An 18,881-nucleotide genomic window follows, 5' to 3' on the forward strand; every position below is an offset into this window, starting at 1 on the left:
GAAAGTATCTATACTTAACTCCCTTTTCTCACGAATTTCCACTCTACAATGGAAATTGTCATCTCCAATTATAATCGCGTGTTTTATATTCAGATATTTCTCCACCAGTCGTGCAATACTTTCATCTGCTGTAACCATCCCTCGCTATAAACTCGAAATACTATATTGCAATGTGTGAAATACTATAATTCTTGCGATTTCGGAGTGTAGTGTTGAAAAGTTGGCAACGTTGGTAAAGCGGGGGGGTTGACGAGGGGCGGTTTTGTTGCCAAGGGAAACGACAAGAGAGAGAGCGAGAGGAGGGAAGATCTCTCGGCTTTTGCTCGCAACAAAACAGAGAGAGAGAGAGAGAGAGAGGGAGAGAGCTCGGGAGATAGAGCGACGCGTTAGAGTATCTGCTCCGTCACCGGCAGACTTCGAGCCCGCCGGGGCGCGGACGAGAAGTGACTACCGCAGGCGGGATCTGAAGGACCAACGAGCGTTATACATTCCCAGGGCGAATAGAGGGTGGCTCAGGAACGCGCACGAGGATAGAATTCGCGGAGAACTCTTTCGGGATACCCCTCGCCTTCTTCTCGCAATCAGAATCGATCCATCCCGGGGTCGACCAAGATCGGTCAAGTCTAATTAATTCCGCACGTAGTCGCGCTAAAGTACGTGACGGTACATGTTAAAATAGGTAACCGACCCAGCTGGTCCGCTGGGAACGAAGAACCTAGTAATACCTGATTATACTTAAATTAACTTCTGCTACAAATATATTCGCGCGTGTCTTTTTGGCGCTATTCCCGTGGCCCTTTAATCTCTAATTGACTCGGCTATTTTCTGGCTGATGCTGAAATACGATTCTGAGTACACTGAGTCATATTCCGCTGTGCTAAAGATATCTACGACTGTGACATCAGCGAGCGTGTGTTGCACTTGATATAATATGTCTGGCTTACCTAATGGTATATTACGATGTTGAAACAGACCGTAGATTTCCTGCTTTTGCCTAGAATCAGAATCTTCTGAGAGAGCAAAAAAAATACTTTCAACAGTAGATATCTCTTGCGTAGTTTCTTTCAGCTTCAAGAATCGCCGAAGACGTTGCAACATCGCGCGCAACTTCGTTCGCGGGTTAAAGTGGGTAGAGAGGTAACTCCGTGATGTTTGAACGTAGAAGGAGCAAATACGCCGTGGCCCGCGGAAGCAGCTGTGGCGAAAGAAACGGGGGTAGCAGGAGGAGGAGGAAGAGAAAGAGAAATAGAGAAAGGTGACTGGAGGTAGAACAGAGTAAGTTGAAATAAACGAGGGAAACGTGAGTTAGGAAGAATAAGGTTTGATTCTCCGCGATACTGAAATGTGTCGTGGAATGGAATGCGTAACGAGTTCTTATATTCCACTTTCCGGGTTTGAGCTACGAGAGTTCGTCATACTACTCGACATATTTACGGGAGGACGTGCTATTTTGAATCGCAAGTCGAAATTGGATCGTGACTCCGGAGTCTCGTTAGGAGCCGCATGGATATCGAGCGTGTGTTGATACCTGAGAAGTACCGCGATAATGATGCGCACGTCATTGCACATTTACATCTGTGTTGCATTTATATTCACGTGAACGTCGACGAAGGAAGTCGCGTAATATTATATAAATCGCGCCGTTATTAAGCACTGAGAAAAAAAATCTATAAATGATGCAGCACCGTGCTGCTTGTATACCCTAGCTTTCCGCTGCATCGTTTGTAAACGTGTAAAAGTACTTCCGAATGTACAGTAACAACAACCGACAGTTCCTACGAGAGTAATCTTTCATTAATTCGTAACGGTGTATACTGATTACTTACTGGCCCTCGAGGCTACCCGCGATCTACGTCATATAATTGGAGTTGTATCGTACGTATTTTGAGGCTGTTTCGCTTGGCGAAGGTTTAATCTCGTTCGTCCGTAGGGCATACATATCTTCATGTAAAATGTAAAATTTTTAACACAGTATACCTTAACATAAAATCTACCTCTTTTACGTATGTATGTAATTTGTCTGATTATATACACAAAAGAGCGTAGCTTATGAAATTTACATAGCTTATACGTAATTAAATTTTAAGACACCGTTCAACACAAATATATCCCGATCGAGGTTTCAAGAAATCATCTCGCCGAGGAGTTGATATTTAATTTCGCACAATTTCGAAGATCTCTATTTTTCCGCCGAAAGAGGACGAAACGCGCGGGGAGATGACGACGCCATATACAGCTACACGCACGTAACGAGCTACTTACTCACGTGGGAATAGTTTGCGGGAGATACGCTCGCAACCGAGATAACGACCGAAGATAAAGACAAATGTATCGCGTTAGATGCGAGTGGGTGGCTGCTGCAGAATGCTAAGGCTCGATTTATCCCTTGACAGTCGAGTCGGACGGTTCTCCGGGAGATCTGGATAAGCCTTTGTAATGCGAATAAAGTACGGGTAGTCTGCATTAACTATACGATACCTGGGAATTTCTGCCGATCGTTTGGTGTCACGAAGTCAGCGGCTCGTTACAACTGGACGAGTTGCCGTCGGTCAATGCACACTACAGCGAGGAACAAATCGGATTGCGGACTTTCAATGGGAGATGGAATTCCCTCAAGCAAACCTTCGAGCATGACTCAGGAGAATCTGTAGGTAGCCATTGCGTGACTAATGCGTTCGGATTAGGCAGATCGAAATGGAGAAGAAACCATTTTCCCGTCTGCTAAACGAGAGTGTGCGTACGTCGCAGTTAGATTCCTCTGATAACGAAACGTTGGATAACATTCCCAAATTATGTTCCTCGTACGGAAGCTCTCGAGCGAGCGCAAGCTCGATAAATAAACGCAATGCTTGTCGTAACATCTCGCGAGAGAGAGAGAGAGAGAGAGAGAAAGGAATAAAACGAGCACTCATGCATAATTTAGAAATGAAATATGTAAGCCATCGTTTTATACGTAGCTTAAGCACACGTTTAAATAAGATTATTCGTTTACTTAAATTATCGAAGTTTCTGCCTCGAGAATCTAATGGCGATAAGACTTCGCAATTGCTGCATAAATATGCGTATGTATGCATAGAATGCTAAAAGTAACTTTTGCCTGGTTGTTTTTTAAATATAACAGATGAAAGAAAATAAGTGTTGGATCGAGGGGAAAAGTATTGGAAGAAAGAGGGTGAAAGAAGGTGCAAGTTAATGTATTTCCTCTAGAATAATAAAGAGCAACGTTAAGAAAACGTATAAAAAATACTCTCAACAAATACTCTCGTCGTCGGATCGTAGATGCGACACGGGACAAAGCCGCGTTTAGCATTTCGCGAAATAGCGAGCGACTTCGCCTCTTTGCGCGGAAGTAGGTCTTGTTGACCCCCTTCTTCCCCATGTAAATGTATTTCCCGTGGGTTACTAGGCGCGGCTTTATTACACGTTAAAGCAAGGGCATACTCGTGAGAGAGAGTGCCGCGTATAAGAGGGGCGAATTAGAATTTAAATATTTTCTACCGGGCGGGCCTTTGTGATCCGAAGACACGACTAAATTACCACAAACGGCACAAATAGTCTTTGAAGAGTCTAGAGGGGCGAACGGGCGTCCTTCCCCCGAGGAAATGGCTACGGGGAGCACGTACGGGGTGCGCGAACGAGCGGGGGGTAGGACTAAGAGGGAAAGCTGCAGTAAGTTGAATCGAAATAAACGAGGGAGATTCGGCATGGGTTACGAGAACGAGGTTTAGTCGCGGGATATTGGAATCCGTGGTAAAATTGCAGAGCGCAGCACAAAGTGCGGTGAAATTTACGATGCGAACGGGGGCGACGGGGGAGGAATGGTCTCCAGGAAATTCCGGAGTACGTTCATTATTGCGTTACTACCGTCTGCTACGGCGCATTAGATATATCACCACATTCACGAGTAGCGACTCACAAACGAGTTTTACTTTTAACCCCCGCGAGCGTTCGCTTATCGGTTTTATTGGTCGCAGACAATCGCTCAGAGTGAAATGCTTGAATTGAGAAAATCAAATTTCACAACGCTCTTTTCCTCTTCGAAGATTCTCGAGGAGAAGTATCTTGGCTCGACAATGCATATCTTTTGATGCAGTCGTTACATTTTATTTCGCAGATAAATGTATTATATAAGAAATTAATGCAATGTTACACTGCAATATCTTTGCTATTATAAATTGACCAGTAGAAATGTTATATTCGTTCGGCGTTCTTTACTTTATTCGAGTTATGTTCGTATTATAGATCGGATATTGTCAAACGTAAAAATTTAGTTTATAGACCATGTGTTTTAAAGTTACATAGCTCGACACAACGAACCGAGAGAGAAAACGAGCGAACCATATTTTTCGGTTTCGCAGTAAGTCGTCGTTCGACTATAATGCTCAGGTCGTAATACCTAGACACATAATTTTTGGAGAACGGCGCTTAGCGATCTTTACTTCCGGTAGGAATCAGACCGGAACTGGGCGTGACTGAACATTGCTTTTTCCGATTCCTTCGCGATTGATGGGATCATTAAATCAAAAGCTTCATGTGTCTCAATGTTCATTAGGGATCACAAGTTTTATTACTTTTATGTCTTGCAGAATCTAACTTCGATTAACGAACAACATCTGTCTACTTGTTATAGAATTTCCCAGTTTTAAATGGAAACTGTAAATTAAATATTAATATTAAAAGAAGTCTATCTGATCGTTTAAAAGTTACACCAAAATAAAGTGTGAAAGTTCTAATTGAGATCTTATCAATAATAAAATCTACTAATTAATGGAGTCTCAAAATTCAAACAATGAATTATAACTACAGGCAAGAGAGTAAATATAAACTGCGTTGTAATCAATGCACTATGATTAAAAATATAATGTGTGTATATACAAAACTTATTACTTACTTATTACTTACTTATTATTATATGTGAACGCAAAAATCGATCGGATATTTCAGCTAATTCTCGCCCATCATCAGCAATGTCATATTAAAAAAGAAATCGTTAAATCATTTATAAATTTTTCAAATGCAATGATTAACGTCTCTCCAAGTCCAAATTTGAGAAGTGTTTATTAGTTCTTAAACTGAGTGAACACTGGAAAAAAAAAAAGAAAGAATAATAATTTATTAAAACTTTAAAGAAACAGAAAGTAAACTCACTCAACCGATGCAATCGAGAATAAAAAAAACATCAGGAATTCAATAATGATGTGTCAAAAATTAAATACTCTTCAAACAATTAACAGACTTCTCTAAATCAAAATCAAAATTTAATAAAGAGGCTTTAGGAATCAGCGCGGAAAATAGTAGCAGTTTAAATTACTCACGCCATGTTTAGCGCCGAGGACGCTACCATGTCTCCAGATATAAATTTAAATTATTTAAAACAGTTAGTCAATGCTTACATACACGAACATTTCGGTTCAAGTTCAAGCCATCCTCAGCGTAAATACAATAGAAGGAGAAAAAAAATTATCACAAGATGTATTAATCTATTAGCGAATTCGATTGGGCGCACTCAGTGCGCACTGGTGCACATTAAAGCCGTCGTACACAAAATAATGCAAAGATATATATTTATACATAACATAGAAATCGATTAAATCCTGAAATACTCATTACATTTTATTGTACTATTAGGTAAAATATGTATTTTATAATTCGAAATATTTGCATTTCACTTTTATACTCAAATTAAATCAGTGTACAACGGCTTTAATATGCACCAGTGCGCACTAGTTCTTCCAATCGAATTCGCCATAAGTAATCTATTTTTCTATTCTTGTTCCAACTTGCTACAGTGATGCAGGTATGAAGACATGAAAACAATTCTTGTTGCCCTCAAGTTCCTTGACCGAATGGGAAGGATTGTAAAATTCTTCAACTGTAATTGAGTATGAGTTAAAGAAAGTAATGGTTGAAACAATCCCGACAGTCAGTTAAAGTACCCTCTATTTACTCAGAACGAAAATAAAAAACTCACCTCCATTACCGCAGCAAATTTGTTCAAACGTAAAATTATAGAAATTCTTTATCGTCTCACATTAAAATTATAATTGAGTTCGTTAAAACAATTACAACGGATCTAACTACGTGTAAGTCAAACGCGACGGGTGACGAAACAAGCGTACCTAAATTCGTAAATAATTAATCAAGTCATTGTAAACATGGTGTAAGCCCTCTGTATCCGTTTTCAAGTTTAAGCCGTACTTTTAATTCTTTATATGCATTTCCGATATCAATCGTTTGTTGTAATATCTTTCTACATTCATAATTCTAATATTGTCCCAATCGAATTCATGGTTGTGATGCATCCTGGTTGTGATGTTCTGTGATAATCGAGTATGGTATAGTAATTTTTCTTCTTTGTAGTGTTCTTTTATTCTCGTTTTTAATTTTCTACTGGTTTATCCCACGTAGGATGCATCACAATCCTTGCATTCGATTTTGTAAACAATGTTCATCTTATCTTTGGTAGTCTTTATGCACTTTGACGAACCGATTAATTTATTAATACTAATATATGTAATTTTTTGTTGTATGTTATTAAACACATGCTTAAATTTTTCAGAATTATCTTTAACGCACGGAATAGTGAGTCACTCCTGGTTCATAAATCGAAATCAAATCAATATCGATATTGATTTTTCGGATCGTTTGATTTGATATCGGCTACATTTTTATATTAATCTTTGAAGAAGATCGATATTTTATCAATGCTGCATCGAGAAAATCCATGTTTTATCAAAGCTGCATCGATAAAATATTAATTTTCTTTCAAGAATCAATAGAAAATGTAAGATATCAAATCATAAAAATAAATCGACTTCAAATAGACTTATGAACCCGGGGTACCTTGTATATGGTTTCACAATTTTATTATCTATTTCGTTATTTTGGAGGTTTCTTTTATTGATAAGGCACTTAATTCTCTCATTCTTAAAAATAAAATGTAATGGATAGTCATTATTCATCAAAATCTTAATAACCAATTCTAAATTTTTTTGGTGAAAATCTGAATGTGAGAGTAAAATGATTTGGTGCTCAATAATTTCATATGTAAATTAGCAAATATATTTTTTAGTTATATAATATTTATAAATTTGAATATTAGCATTAAGTACTAAGATCTGCTTTAATCGAAAAAAAGGATTTGTCTCTTATTTGATTAATTTTTATCAATTTAACTCTCACTTATAATGTGAAGAAAACAAACATTTCATCCTCATAAATTTGACAAATATTGCCGATCTTTTAATTTACTTTTAATGCCCTTTTTGTAGACAAAAAATTAATTCTAAAATAATAAATAATTATGCGTGATAAATTACAAAGATATTAAGCAAATCTCGAAAATCTAGAAACATGCATTTTACAGGAAATTTACAGTCTATCAGAAATGTTAAATTCCAATAAAGCGGAAATTTTTCTGAGACTTCGAATTTGCGGCGTGACGCTTCATAGGTTTTCTTCGACTGGTTTCTTGAGAGCTTCACATTCCCATCGCACGAGCTGCAATTTTGATTTCCACGCTCGATACGCTCGTAAATCGCGCAAATTACGCGCCCATAGCCACGCGGGCAAGTAAAACTCCGCACCGGTTATTGGATCTCGTTTCTAAAAACCTTCGTTACCGCAGCTCGATCTGCGAACGCGGTTGGCTTCGAAGTCGATTCGGCGCTTCATAAAAGGATCACGTATCAATGAACAGATAGTGTGAAAAATTTATACGCGCGATGTATTCTTTATTTCCGCCGACTCCCAAGACGCAGTAAGAATTCGCCATATGAATGGACTTCGTTTATCAAATTTTCGTATAAAAGATTAAATTTCCAGCGGAGAAATGGCAAGATAATAACAAAAGTCAATTTTCTGTACACGAATATGTACAGTCTATGACTAGACACAAAGTTTTACTCCGTGAAACGTTCATATAATTGATATATAATAACTATATTGAAGAGATTACAATTGGATCGATAAATAAAATTGACTGAAGTATATTTCTCATAATGTAGAATCAATCACAGTGATTGTGACACTATGTATGAGTGAATTAAATATGACACTGCAATATTTCCAATGAATTAGCAATCACGGTTTCATTATAATTTTATGACGATTGTTAAATGAGTAGTCATTATGCTTCATATATTAGATTGATATCACTGAACAATATTCAAGTATTTTTCTCTTCTCGCTGTCATAATTATTCTAGTTACTTCTATATCGTTTTTTAAATTCTTTCGTAAATAGAAAGTGATTAAGGATTAATTTTACGATCGTCTGAAGAAATGGAGACGTATGTATATATTCCTGCAGATTGAATCTCAACTTTGCATACTCAGATTTCTTGCAAACGACCGGCATACGCGATGATTTCCGGTCGAAAGAATTAATTACCGGATCAATGTTGTATTCGCTCGTCGCTGTCCTTTGTAAACTAAGGGTACATTATTGGGTTACCGTGAACGAGACGAACGGACTTTGAGACTCCCGCGATCTGCAATTCCCCAGAGCGGGCGTGTTGCTATACTACATATAGCGAAGTCGAACCGGAATAAACGAGCGAGATTCGACGCGGGTTACAGGAAACGAGCTCTCGCCGTAGCGCAAGTTTCAGAATACTGGTGCAGGCTTAGGGTATACACAATAAAAGAGCAGCTCTCTCTCTCTCTCTCTCTCTCATTCTCTTGCTCTTGCAATAAGGTTTCTGAGGTTTGATATACAAGCCCGGTGACCTCCATTATTATATTGTTACGTCACTGTTGTCGGTCCACCTTCACGCCGAATTCGAAATTCGCGAAAAGACCGCGTCGTATCAACGAGAAAAAAATTATAATCACGAATGTCAAAAAGAAAAAAAAAATGAAAAAAGGTGAATCTTTCGTGAAGAGCGCGAGATTGGATTACTTTGGATGTGGCGAAACACGGTCTTTCCGGTATACGGTATATATCCGGGATCGGCCGAACTCACGGGAAAGAGTTCGCCGCCGTGGATTTGCCTAGGATAAATAGAAAAGTTTCGATACCTGCTTGCCTACGAGATAGGAAGGAAACGAGGTTACGCAATTTCAGGGTGGTTGTACATCGCGAGCGAATGATTCTCGCTGAGTTGCGATCTGGCTTATTAAGATAGTCGTATTGGATGTATTGGACACATTCCATTAAGATAAGACTTCAAGTTTGCGGGACGTATCGAAAAAGTATCGATAAACTGTAACGAGAACAATTTCTCTCTTTTCCGACGTAAAAAAAGACAATTTTATTTATAATAAGGACCGCTCCTGCATTGGAGAAACGTGAGCTTTCTGTTCTAAGAACGCCCAATAATAGAACGACCAATTTTTAATGCCTCTTCCGTATTATTCAACGAATGATTTAAGACTCTTCCGCGCTAAATTTAAAGCGAAAGGTCATACTTCCCGCACGTCGCACTAAATACAGTCGTCAGATTCAGACTTTTATTTAATATGGTACACGAGCTGGGAATGATATATATGGCCGCGTACGGAGCTAAAAGTGTGGCATATGAATACAGATCTTGATTTTGAAAACGCGACGCCTGAGTGTTTTAAATTGTCGTCAGTTTGTGAACCGCCGTAGAATCGTGAATAATTCTACCTGCGCGACGTGAAGAAAATTCGCGTTTAGCCTTCTCTTTAACGGAACATTTAACTGCTAATGCTCTAGTAATCTTCTCGCAATGTCGCTGAGAGGATGTTTTTCTCTGTCTCTTTTTCCTTCTCTCTCTCCTTTTCTGGGCTCTCTCTTTCTACTACCTCTCCATTTCTCTCTCGAGCGACCCTTTGCTCAAGATCACGCAAAGTCGTCGCAACGTTGTGACTGTGGCAGGACTCGCGCGGAGATAAGCGGGAGAGCATCGTCGTTGATTACAGAAATGCCGGATGGCAGTCTGTGTTCCGGAACGCCGAGGACACGTACGAGATACGGAATTGCAGGCGGCTTACGCAACATGATAACTTCCTTAGCGCACCCTTTTCGGCAAGGAATATATCCGGACTGACGTCCGTGCGCACCGACACCCGTTGTAATTTAATAGTTTGTATCCGACGTATCCCGATGCACAGTGATACGATAAGGGAATGCGGTTTATGATGATGGCATATCAACAACAATTGATCGAAGTCGCGAACCGCTTGGATCTCGGATTATTCCATTATATCTGTGCAGACGACCCTGTTATTACGTTCTGTAATATTTCATTGATTTCTGTAATGACGAAAAAACTTTAAAATTTTGTAAAATATATATTACAATAAATTCTTACTTTTAATTTATTTCTTTGTACATGATTTATCAAAATTACTCAACATTCTAAAAATTAAGAGTATTAACATGCGGTGTTTATATACTTTTCACTCTATTGATGTTTATATCAACACCAACATGGCGTGAATTTAAAATTCATAATGTTATGTATGAACGTTAATATGGTATGGATTTTTAAATCCATAGTGTTAAATCTACACTCAAATTTATGCTAACGTGTCTATAACTGTGAATCCTTTTCTTTTATATCATACTGCTCTATATTAGAATTCACATGATAATAATGGAATGAAATTGATCTATGCTCATATCGCCTCATTAATGTATTTTTCTTTATGCTAAATTCTTTTAAAACTATATCATTAATGTACATTTAACTAAGTAATTTACACTTATTCTTCGTTAAACGGATTTCGTAGAAGTGCGCCTATAAGAATTTGCTGCAGAATTTGTTCGCCAACTTGCCATCGAGAAAATTTGTCGCGTACATTATTCACAGAGCAATAGGAAAACGGAATGGTAGGAGAGGGAGAAACTGGATCGTTTTTCAATAATTTCTGCCAGCCGTAAAACGATCGAGTCGCCAATGACCCGCGCGTACAAATGGGTTACGTTCTCCTGGGACCGAAATGTCATGGGATTCGGCGTGTACGGAAAGTCAAACTGAAATAAACGAGAGACAGGCGGAAACGGGGTTAAGTTCGAGGATATCGCGTGGGATGTTTATAGAGGATTTCAAGGAAAAAGCAACAGGGTGGTATGTTCGCAACCAAATGGGATTTATGGCACAAACGGCATGACCGAAGGAATATATACCGGGAGGAAAAATTGCTCAGTGCACGACAAAATCCGGAGAAAGCGTCCGGGTGTTTCCGATTTTTCCGGAAGAGTGAAGTTCAGTTCATCCGTACTGTCAAGAATTCAACATTCGTCGAAGTTCATCGAAGATTTGATTGAAACGTGCACGAACCGCACCCGCGATCGCCGATTCAATGATGTATAAATACATATATCCCAGAAAGCAGTATTCGCGGTTTTGACGATTCTATCTGACGGTAAATACCATTCATCACCCGATACAGTTCATTAATTATTTATAGTCCGATTGCGGTTCCTCGATCGTGGTAGCAAATCTTTTATACTTATTTTGCCCACTGTCAACTATTAATATTACGATTGCAAGAATATTATTGACAGATCTGTCAATAACTGGTGCTGAATAATCGATATGCATTTCCTGATTCTTTGACGTTTATTTAACGTACGTTTATGACAGATAAGAAGATGACATATTATTGCTAAGAAGCACATTAATCCTCTTCTCTTTCTCTCTCTCTCCTCCTCCTCCTCTCCCTTTCCTCATGCTATTATTACGATAAGTTCACTTATCAGTTACTAAATTTTGTATCAAAAATCAACGCTCAAAATCATCTTTGCTTTAAGCTCGCATTAACACTTTGACTGCCATGTGTATCCAATTGGATATAAATCTATATGGGCTGCATGTATCAATTTGAATATATACATATTTTCTACTTAATGCCATTTGCATATGAATCAAGAACATTGCTTTTATTGTGAATTCTAAAAAGATCTATTAACTTAGTCAAGATTTTTATTTAAAAGAGCATATTTTATTTAAAAATCTATTTTAATATGAAAATTTTACTTAAAATTATATTATAAAAACATTTTGCAAATTCATGAGGATGATAAATATGTGTGTATTTGCATTTATGGATGCGGCGCAGAGAAATGGTATTTATTATCCCCACGCTACGTATCTTTTACGTACATGGATCCAACATCCACAAATATTTTGAAAAATATTAAATTTTTGGTCGTGTATCATTTACATTTATTTTATGAAACTTAGGGACAAAATAATAGCGTGACAAAAATTCATGCAACAGTCAAAACGTTAACTTTATATTAGACTAGGAAGATTAATTTTTATGTCTTTTCGTTTAATCAAACTTTATTAATACTCTTTGATTTTTGAGTCTCAACACAATTCAACCATATTCCATTCTTCCTCGGTTCAATTATTATTTTACAAAACTTAACGTTCAAAACTTAAAGTTATACGATTGAAATTACGTGCGAAGATTCGTGTTATTCAACGAATTAATGTACACTGGCTTGTTTTACGGACGTTGACGATTCTGGATTTGACATTCATTCGCCGGCTTGAACGAATCCCGGATTTTCGTGCCGAATTCTTTCGAACAGATGTACGTTATCGAATTACAACGAGACAGGGAGATAGGGAGAGCATCGACGTGAACGTCAGATCAGATCGTATTTCTCTCGAGGAAACGTAACGTGTACGAGCCTGCGTCGGTGTCGGGAAAGCCGGACCGGAACAAGCGAGAGAACTGCGAAATGGGTTGCCGGAAACAAGGTTAAGTTTCAGGATATCGGAATTCATGGCAAAATAACGAAACGGCGTATAGGGCACATACGACGGCGAGGCGAAATTTATGACGCGGCCCGAATATTTAAGCGCGTGAATGCGAGAGACAGTGACGTAATATTCACGCTTTTACAGCGTACCTTCTGCAGCAGCAGGAGAGGCTGACGAGAGCCCTTCGTCCGTTATTTCGGATGACCACACGATTTCGATTATTTTATCTTCCGCTTCGATTCACTGTTCTTCTATCCCATTTTTTTCCCCATCGAGTTCTTTCGAAAATGAATTATTCAAGTTATTTTTATGCAGTCGCAAACGCATGTAATTTTGCTTCATCATTGTATAAACGCTTTGCCTATTCACAGATATTCTCAACCTTACATAGTAATTCCTAAATAAAGCAAATATTTTCACGCCGATATATCGGCCTCCATATTTATTCTATGCTTCTGTCGATTGCTTTTCTGTCGATTTTTACCATTTCTTACCGTACGCTGCTTCGTATCGTTCAGTCTTGGTTTCTACGATATCTTTGTTTTCATGGGACTTGTATGTGTCTCAGAATAATAAACAGATTTATTCTTTTCTTTCTCTTGGCTTTCTTTCCTTATTTTTTTTTCTATCTCTTCCTGTCTCGTTTCTCTTTTTTCCTTTCGATGCTAAGATTCTCTCGAGACTTGCGGGGTTACACTATTGGCAAGAAAGTGTGTCTCTCGTGATGATGGAACTCGACGCTGAACGGTAACTCGTGAGGAGAACGGGTTGTGCTAGGTGAAGCCCCCATTGTTGTTGAAAGCAACGTCGAGGCGAGGAATCCGATCGGGCCGCTCCTCGATCACGTATCGAAACGTCAATCGTAATTGTCGCGACGGTCGAAATCGATATCACGCCCAGGCGATAAAGCCGTGGCGGTGAGATCGATTTGGTATTAAAATTTCACGCCGACAAGCGAGAATCGAGTGGATTACGGATTACGGAAATCGTCGGGTCGAATAGATCCGTCTCGCTGAAAAGGCGGATCGTTGGCAAGAAAGGTAAAAATCACCATATCGAATATTGAATCACACATACAAATTAGGAGAAAAGAAAGGAAGATGTCAAAAAAAGAATAAAATGATTATTTTTCATAAAAAGGTATGAGTAAAAGAGATAGTGTTTTTGTAGATTTTCATCTGGATATGATAAAATTTTTTAAAAATTCGTAACGTTTGAGAAACACCTCGAAAATTGAGCACAAAAATGTTATCCAAATTTCAATGTTGAAAGCTTTTAAATAATTGACTTACTGAATAAATATGACTTATTAAAAAAAAAAACGTTAATCTGAGCATTTACCACGCCTGATTCTCATGCCCGCTATTAGTTTAATTTGTTAGAGTACCGTAAGTCTTTTTAGTTTATATTATTTGAATATTTCTTTTACTTACGCTTTTTTAACATCCTCCTTTATCGCATCTAAAAAATTGTCTTTGTAAAATATGCAGAGAACGTAAATTAAGGCATATATTATATACGCAACACAAATAATTAAAATTAATCTCAATAAGGATGTACGGACATAAAAAATAAATTCAATACTTAAAACATAGATCGTAGATAAAATATAAAAAGACATTGATCGTAATTATATGTACATATCTCAGAAAAAATAAAAACAAACATGATCTTACGAACTTCGGATATTCAAATGTGATATGCTTTAAAAAATTAAAATTTACGATTTGAAAATCCACTAAACCAATATGCCATGGGATTTTGTATTAAATAAATAAAGAAAAACGAAAGACTAGCAAAGAAAGCTCCAAAATGGGTTTGGGCAACAAGGTTAAGCACTGGGATATCGGAATGTCCGGCGAGGTAGAAAAGAGATTCGTACGGAATACGATGTAACTGTACAAATAAAATGGAGTTCGTTTTTTAGAAAAATCAAAGACGAGAAAAATACGGTTTCCTTGGCGCATCCATCGTATTGCGGTGGTTTAGCAGCGCACGGCCGTTAAACGGCAGCCAAGCAAATAGAATGAAAATCGTTCTAGGGGAGAAGAATTGCACGAGAGAATCGACTTCCCCGGGTGGATTAAAAGCGAAGGACGACACATCGTTGTTGATGTTGCATGTAAAAACAAAACAAGAGAAACGCGAGATTTCAAAGAAAAAAAGGATGTATTAAAAAGTCCGCTCGGTAGATGGACGATGGATTTTTATAACATCGGACTCTGGCGTTTCATAATAGATCATCTTTAATGTGACGTCTATTTCATACATCATACCTTTTCTTGTGCTCCAGCAAAAAATAGCACGAATATCAAGTATGCCACTTGTGCTTTCTCATTGTTGTAAAGTTTATAAAATTTAAAAACCTGTATATCTAACTGTAAATACTTTTAATAAATTTTAATAAATGATGTTTACAAATATAAGACATAATAAATTCATATATTAAATATTAATTGTATGTATATAAAATCTATTATAATATATCATAAAATTAATTTATATATAAAGTATATTAAATTCATGCACAATTACAATAAATATTAAAATATACTTTCAAATATTACTTTATGATAAGATTTTTTTATAAATTAATTCGTAGATGTTGATTCATCTATTTCTGTCTATCAATAAAATTTGTTTTTGAAGATTATACAATAATTGATTAAATTTCAATTGAATACATGTTACAGATCAGAGGTGTTAATGCAATTTAAATGAATAAAATAACCGTGTTTTCTGTCTCGGGTGTTCAAAACGGTGATGAAACTGAAAGCCCTATCTGTTCTATGTGACGCACACGAAGATATAGTTGCCAAATATACCTATAGATGCATGATGCGGTCGCGATATCGGAATTCGCGATATACGTATAAGGTGGGTGAGCCAAAGTAACCGCGGGAGTGCTTCGAAATGGGTTGCGGGAACAAGGTTGAGTTCTAGGATATCGGAATATATGGGCGAGTAACAGTGCAAAGCAAGGAGGGGTAACGCGGATGAAATTTATGGCACCAACGGTAGGAGAGGAGATCCCTAAAGGAGAAAGAAAGAGAGATAGGAAGAGAAAAAGAGATAGGGAGAGAGAGACAGAGAAAAAAGAAAAACATGTGGAGAGAAAAGAAGAGTGTATGTACTCGAGGACGTGGAATAAAATTGTTCGATCTTTACATAAAACACTAGAGCGCCCGTCGAAGGCGAGGAACGAGATACCTCGTTTTGCCGACGCAACAACATAATTCTGCCGATTCGATTCGCGTCGATAGGGACGTATTCGTCCTGGCGAAAAAAGAAGAGGGATAAGAGAAACAAGAGAGAAAAGAGAGAGAGAGAGAGAAAAAGAAATAGAGGCTCGAAGCCGCTGGTTCCCATGTATTCGGTGAAAATTCTCTAGTGTGGCACAATCGAAATTCCTGCCAGCCGCTTTTGTCTTGCGTGGAATAATAGAACGTTTCGGGACGAATAATATTTAAGAAAGTGGTTTCGCTTCTCTCTCTCTCTCTCTCTCTCGATGGCAGCAACGATGGTAGTGGTGAGCCATGGAATAAGGACTTTAAGGAATCGCCATAACGATCGTCCTTATGATGCGATTCGTCGCGCTCTGAAGAGCAAAACAGCGATCCGCAGATTGGCTTGGATTCAAGACATCGTCGTTCAAGACTCGAACGACGATGTCGCGAAGCATACCCGGCGTACCCGGAAAGACTCGGTAAATGTTACCGTTTCGCCATTAACCCCCTGATGCGTCCTATTGCTTTCTCATTTTATCTGAAGATTCTACGCTATATAAAATCGGGAGCAATAACTCGGTTCTCTTACATTACGGTGTAATCTGGCTCATCCTACTTGTATGTTCCACGCAATCAGATTTAAAATGAGAATACTTTCTAATATATAGCGCAGTGGAGTAAAATAGAAATCGCAGTAGTAAATTGTAACTTTAAAAAGTTACACGCATGACGAAAAGAGAATGATTACGATTTTCAATTAAAAGTCGACTTTTTCGATTGATATCTGATTATATATAGATATCTCAAAAAGAGCAATTTTTATATGGGTCATAATCACACAATATTCATAATTAATTATAATTTTTTAATATTTAATATTAATCATATTCTTTATACAATAATCCTCGATAGATGATAATCCTATTGTTAATTTATCGCGACATTTCACTGTCAAGTAATTGATAATTGATCGAACGGTGCGTGATGTAAGGTGATTATGACGCGTATTATTATAGTTAATTTAATTGGCTGCTTTCTCAGTAACATCGCGTATACCAGGCAAATGAGAAGCTAATATAGACGACTATGTATCACACGGTACATATTGGACCGTGTTCAAATCGAAACTCAAACAATGCCGCGAACGTGTTCCGAGATCGTCAATGGACGCTAAGGAATCTGTGCTAAATGTTTTGCCGCGCGACCTGAAATTACTTTGAACTTTAGTGACCATCTACGTCAACGTTTGCTGTACACATACAATTGCGATACAGTGGAGCAACGGCAAACAATGTTACGTCAATTTAGTGAGATATTGATTTTGTGATTGGTATGAACTGGTGTCCAAAGTCAGTATGTTTGTACTTTTGTAAGCGATGTCAAAGGACACTGTCGGATTCCTTTTGCTCCTTGTTTTTATCGGGGTTAATAGAAAAATTTTAAAGGAAAAAAACGTCTTTTCACGGTCTGAATTGTATCTTAATGCTTAAATAATATTTCGTGGTATGAATTTATATACATATCCAGTTCTACTCCCCTCCCCTTCTCTCACTCGAAATTATTTTCAATCTTTAAAAGCGATTGAATCAAACGATAGTAATATCTTTAAATTTAAATACCAAGCAATTTAATTATATTAAAGCTAATAAGCATCCTAAAAAGCTGTGAATAATTTAATGCTAGTAAGTATTTTAAAAAGTTGTAAATAATTTATTGCAAAAAATATCACCTCAGCCAGAATTCGAACTTTCCGTGTCTCAATCAATTCGATCACTGAGACTGTGGTAATATTTTGGTAACTAACGAAATGTTTGTTAAAAATACGCGAAACAAACAAAATGTTATAAGATCACAATGTAAATACTCAATAAGTAACGAAAAGGCCTTATCAACGTGAGCTGGATTTTAAAGCTTAAATATTTCAATTTAATTTAGAATTTAATTTAAAAAAACTTTAATTTTCAGTTCACAAACGTGCCGTTTGGCTGGATAGAATTTATAAAGATATTTATAAAAAGACTTACTACGTGTGTTTTTTGTTGTTCACTTCTCTGCCGATCGCTCTGAAATAAAATCAAAATTACAGGAATTAGTGATCGTTGTAAACATATTTAGTCATGTATTTAATCAGACACAACTGATAAGATGCACATAAATCAATTTGCCGCAAGTCTCGTAATTTTATAATTACGTCGGTGACGGTATCGCGTTCTTGAGGCAAATTAATTTAACGAGTTTCCGTTCGTCGCCGACGAATTCCTTCGGAATTTTCCATAAGGGTCGTAATTCCATAAAGAGGTTACGGCAATGCGACCCTTACTGAAAGTGGCTTTAACTAGTTAAAGTCCTTCCCTTGTCGATAGGAAATACCTCTAACCGCGCTGTTGCAGTCGACAATGCCAGAGTCTCATCGGGATTCCGATATATCGATATTATAGAGGAGCGCAGGAGTAACAGTAGAGATTGTAACATGGCACAATGCCCTTGTAACATTGCCCTTTATTACCAAAAGTTATCTGTGTTACTAACACGAATTAAACCGTCTGGCTTATATTTAGATCTTCCATGAGACTATTCGTTATAATTCTTGTTTGTTACCTTTACAGAATTATTTTGTAATTTTTATTATACAACAATTTTCTACTTTCCTTATAAATATAATAAATACCTAAACTCAAATATTAATAAAAGTATTAAGTAGATCATTGGCTAGAAAAATTATAGAAAATTATATTTGATCAATATAAGTCTACAAACTATTTTTGATTGTTGACCATAGAAAATTTTAGTAAAAAATTTCCCTTAAAAGAACAAATATTTGAAGTATGAAAGGCTACATTGGAAATGTATAAAGAGCATAGTTCTGTTATAGTACGAATATGTGCATTTATTGATGCATTAATCTGAATTTAAGTTTAAAAGGAAAATATATTTTTAATGATTGATAACAGATCGCTAGATCTACC

The 18,881-nt window shown here is 37.3% G+C and overlaps 1 protein-coding gene across 2 annotated transcripts in view; it reads right to left on the reverse strand.

Moving 5' to 3' along the window:
• Positions 1-18,881, reverse strand: part of LOC105153322 (uncharacterized) — a 230,220-nt gene that overhangs the window by 43,002 nt on the left and 168,337 nt on the right. The window contains exon 4 of one of the 2 annotated variants that reach the window (XM_011068081.2): positions 17,940-17,978. The exons of the other annotated variant lie outside the window; for it this stretch is intronic. Within the exon in view, the coding sequence (XP_011066383.1) occupies positions 17,940-17,978 (39 nt within the window). The remainder of the gene's footprint in view (positions 1-17,939; positions 17,979-18,881) is intronic. 2 annotated transcript variants of the gene reach the window in all.

This window comes from Acromyrmex echinatior, chromosome 4 (assembly GCF_024713525.1).
Source record: "Acromyrmex echinatior isolate Ae372 chromosome 4, ASM2471352v2, whole genome shotgun sequence".
NCBI classification, from domain to species: Eukaryota; Metazoa; Arthropoda; class Insecta; order Hymenoptera; family Formicidae; genus Acromyrmex; species Acromyrmex echinatior.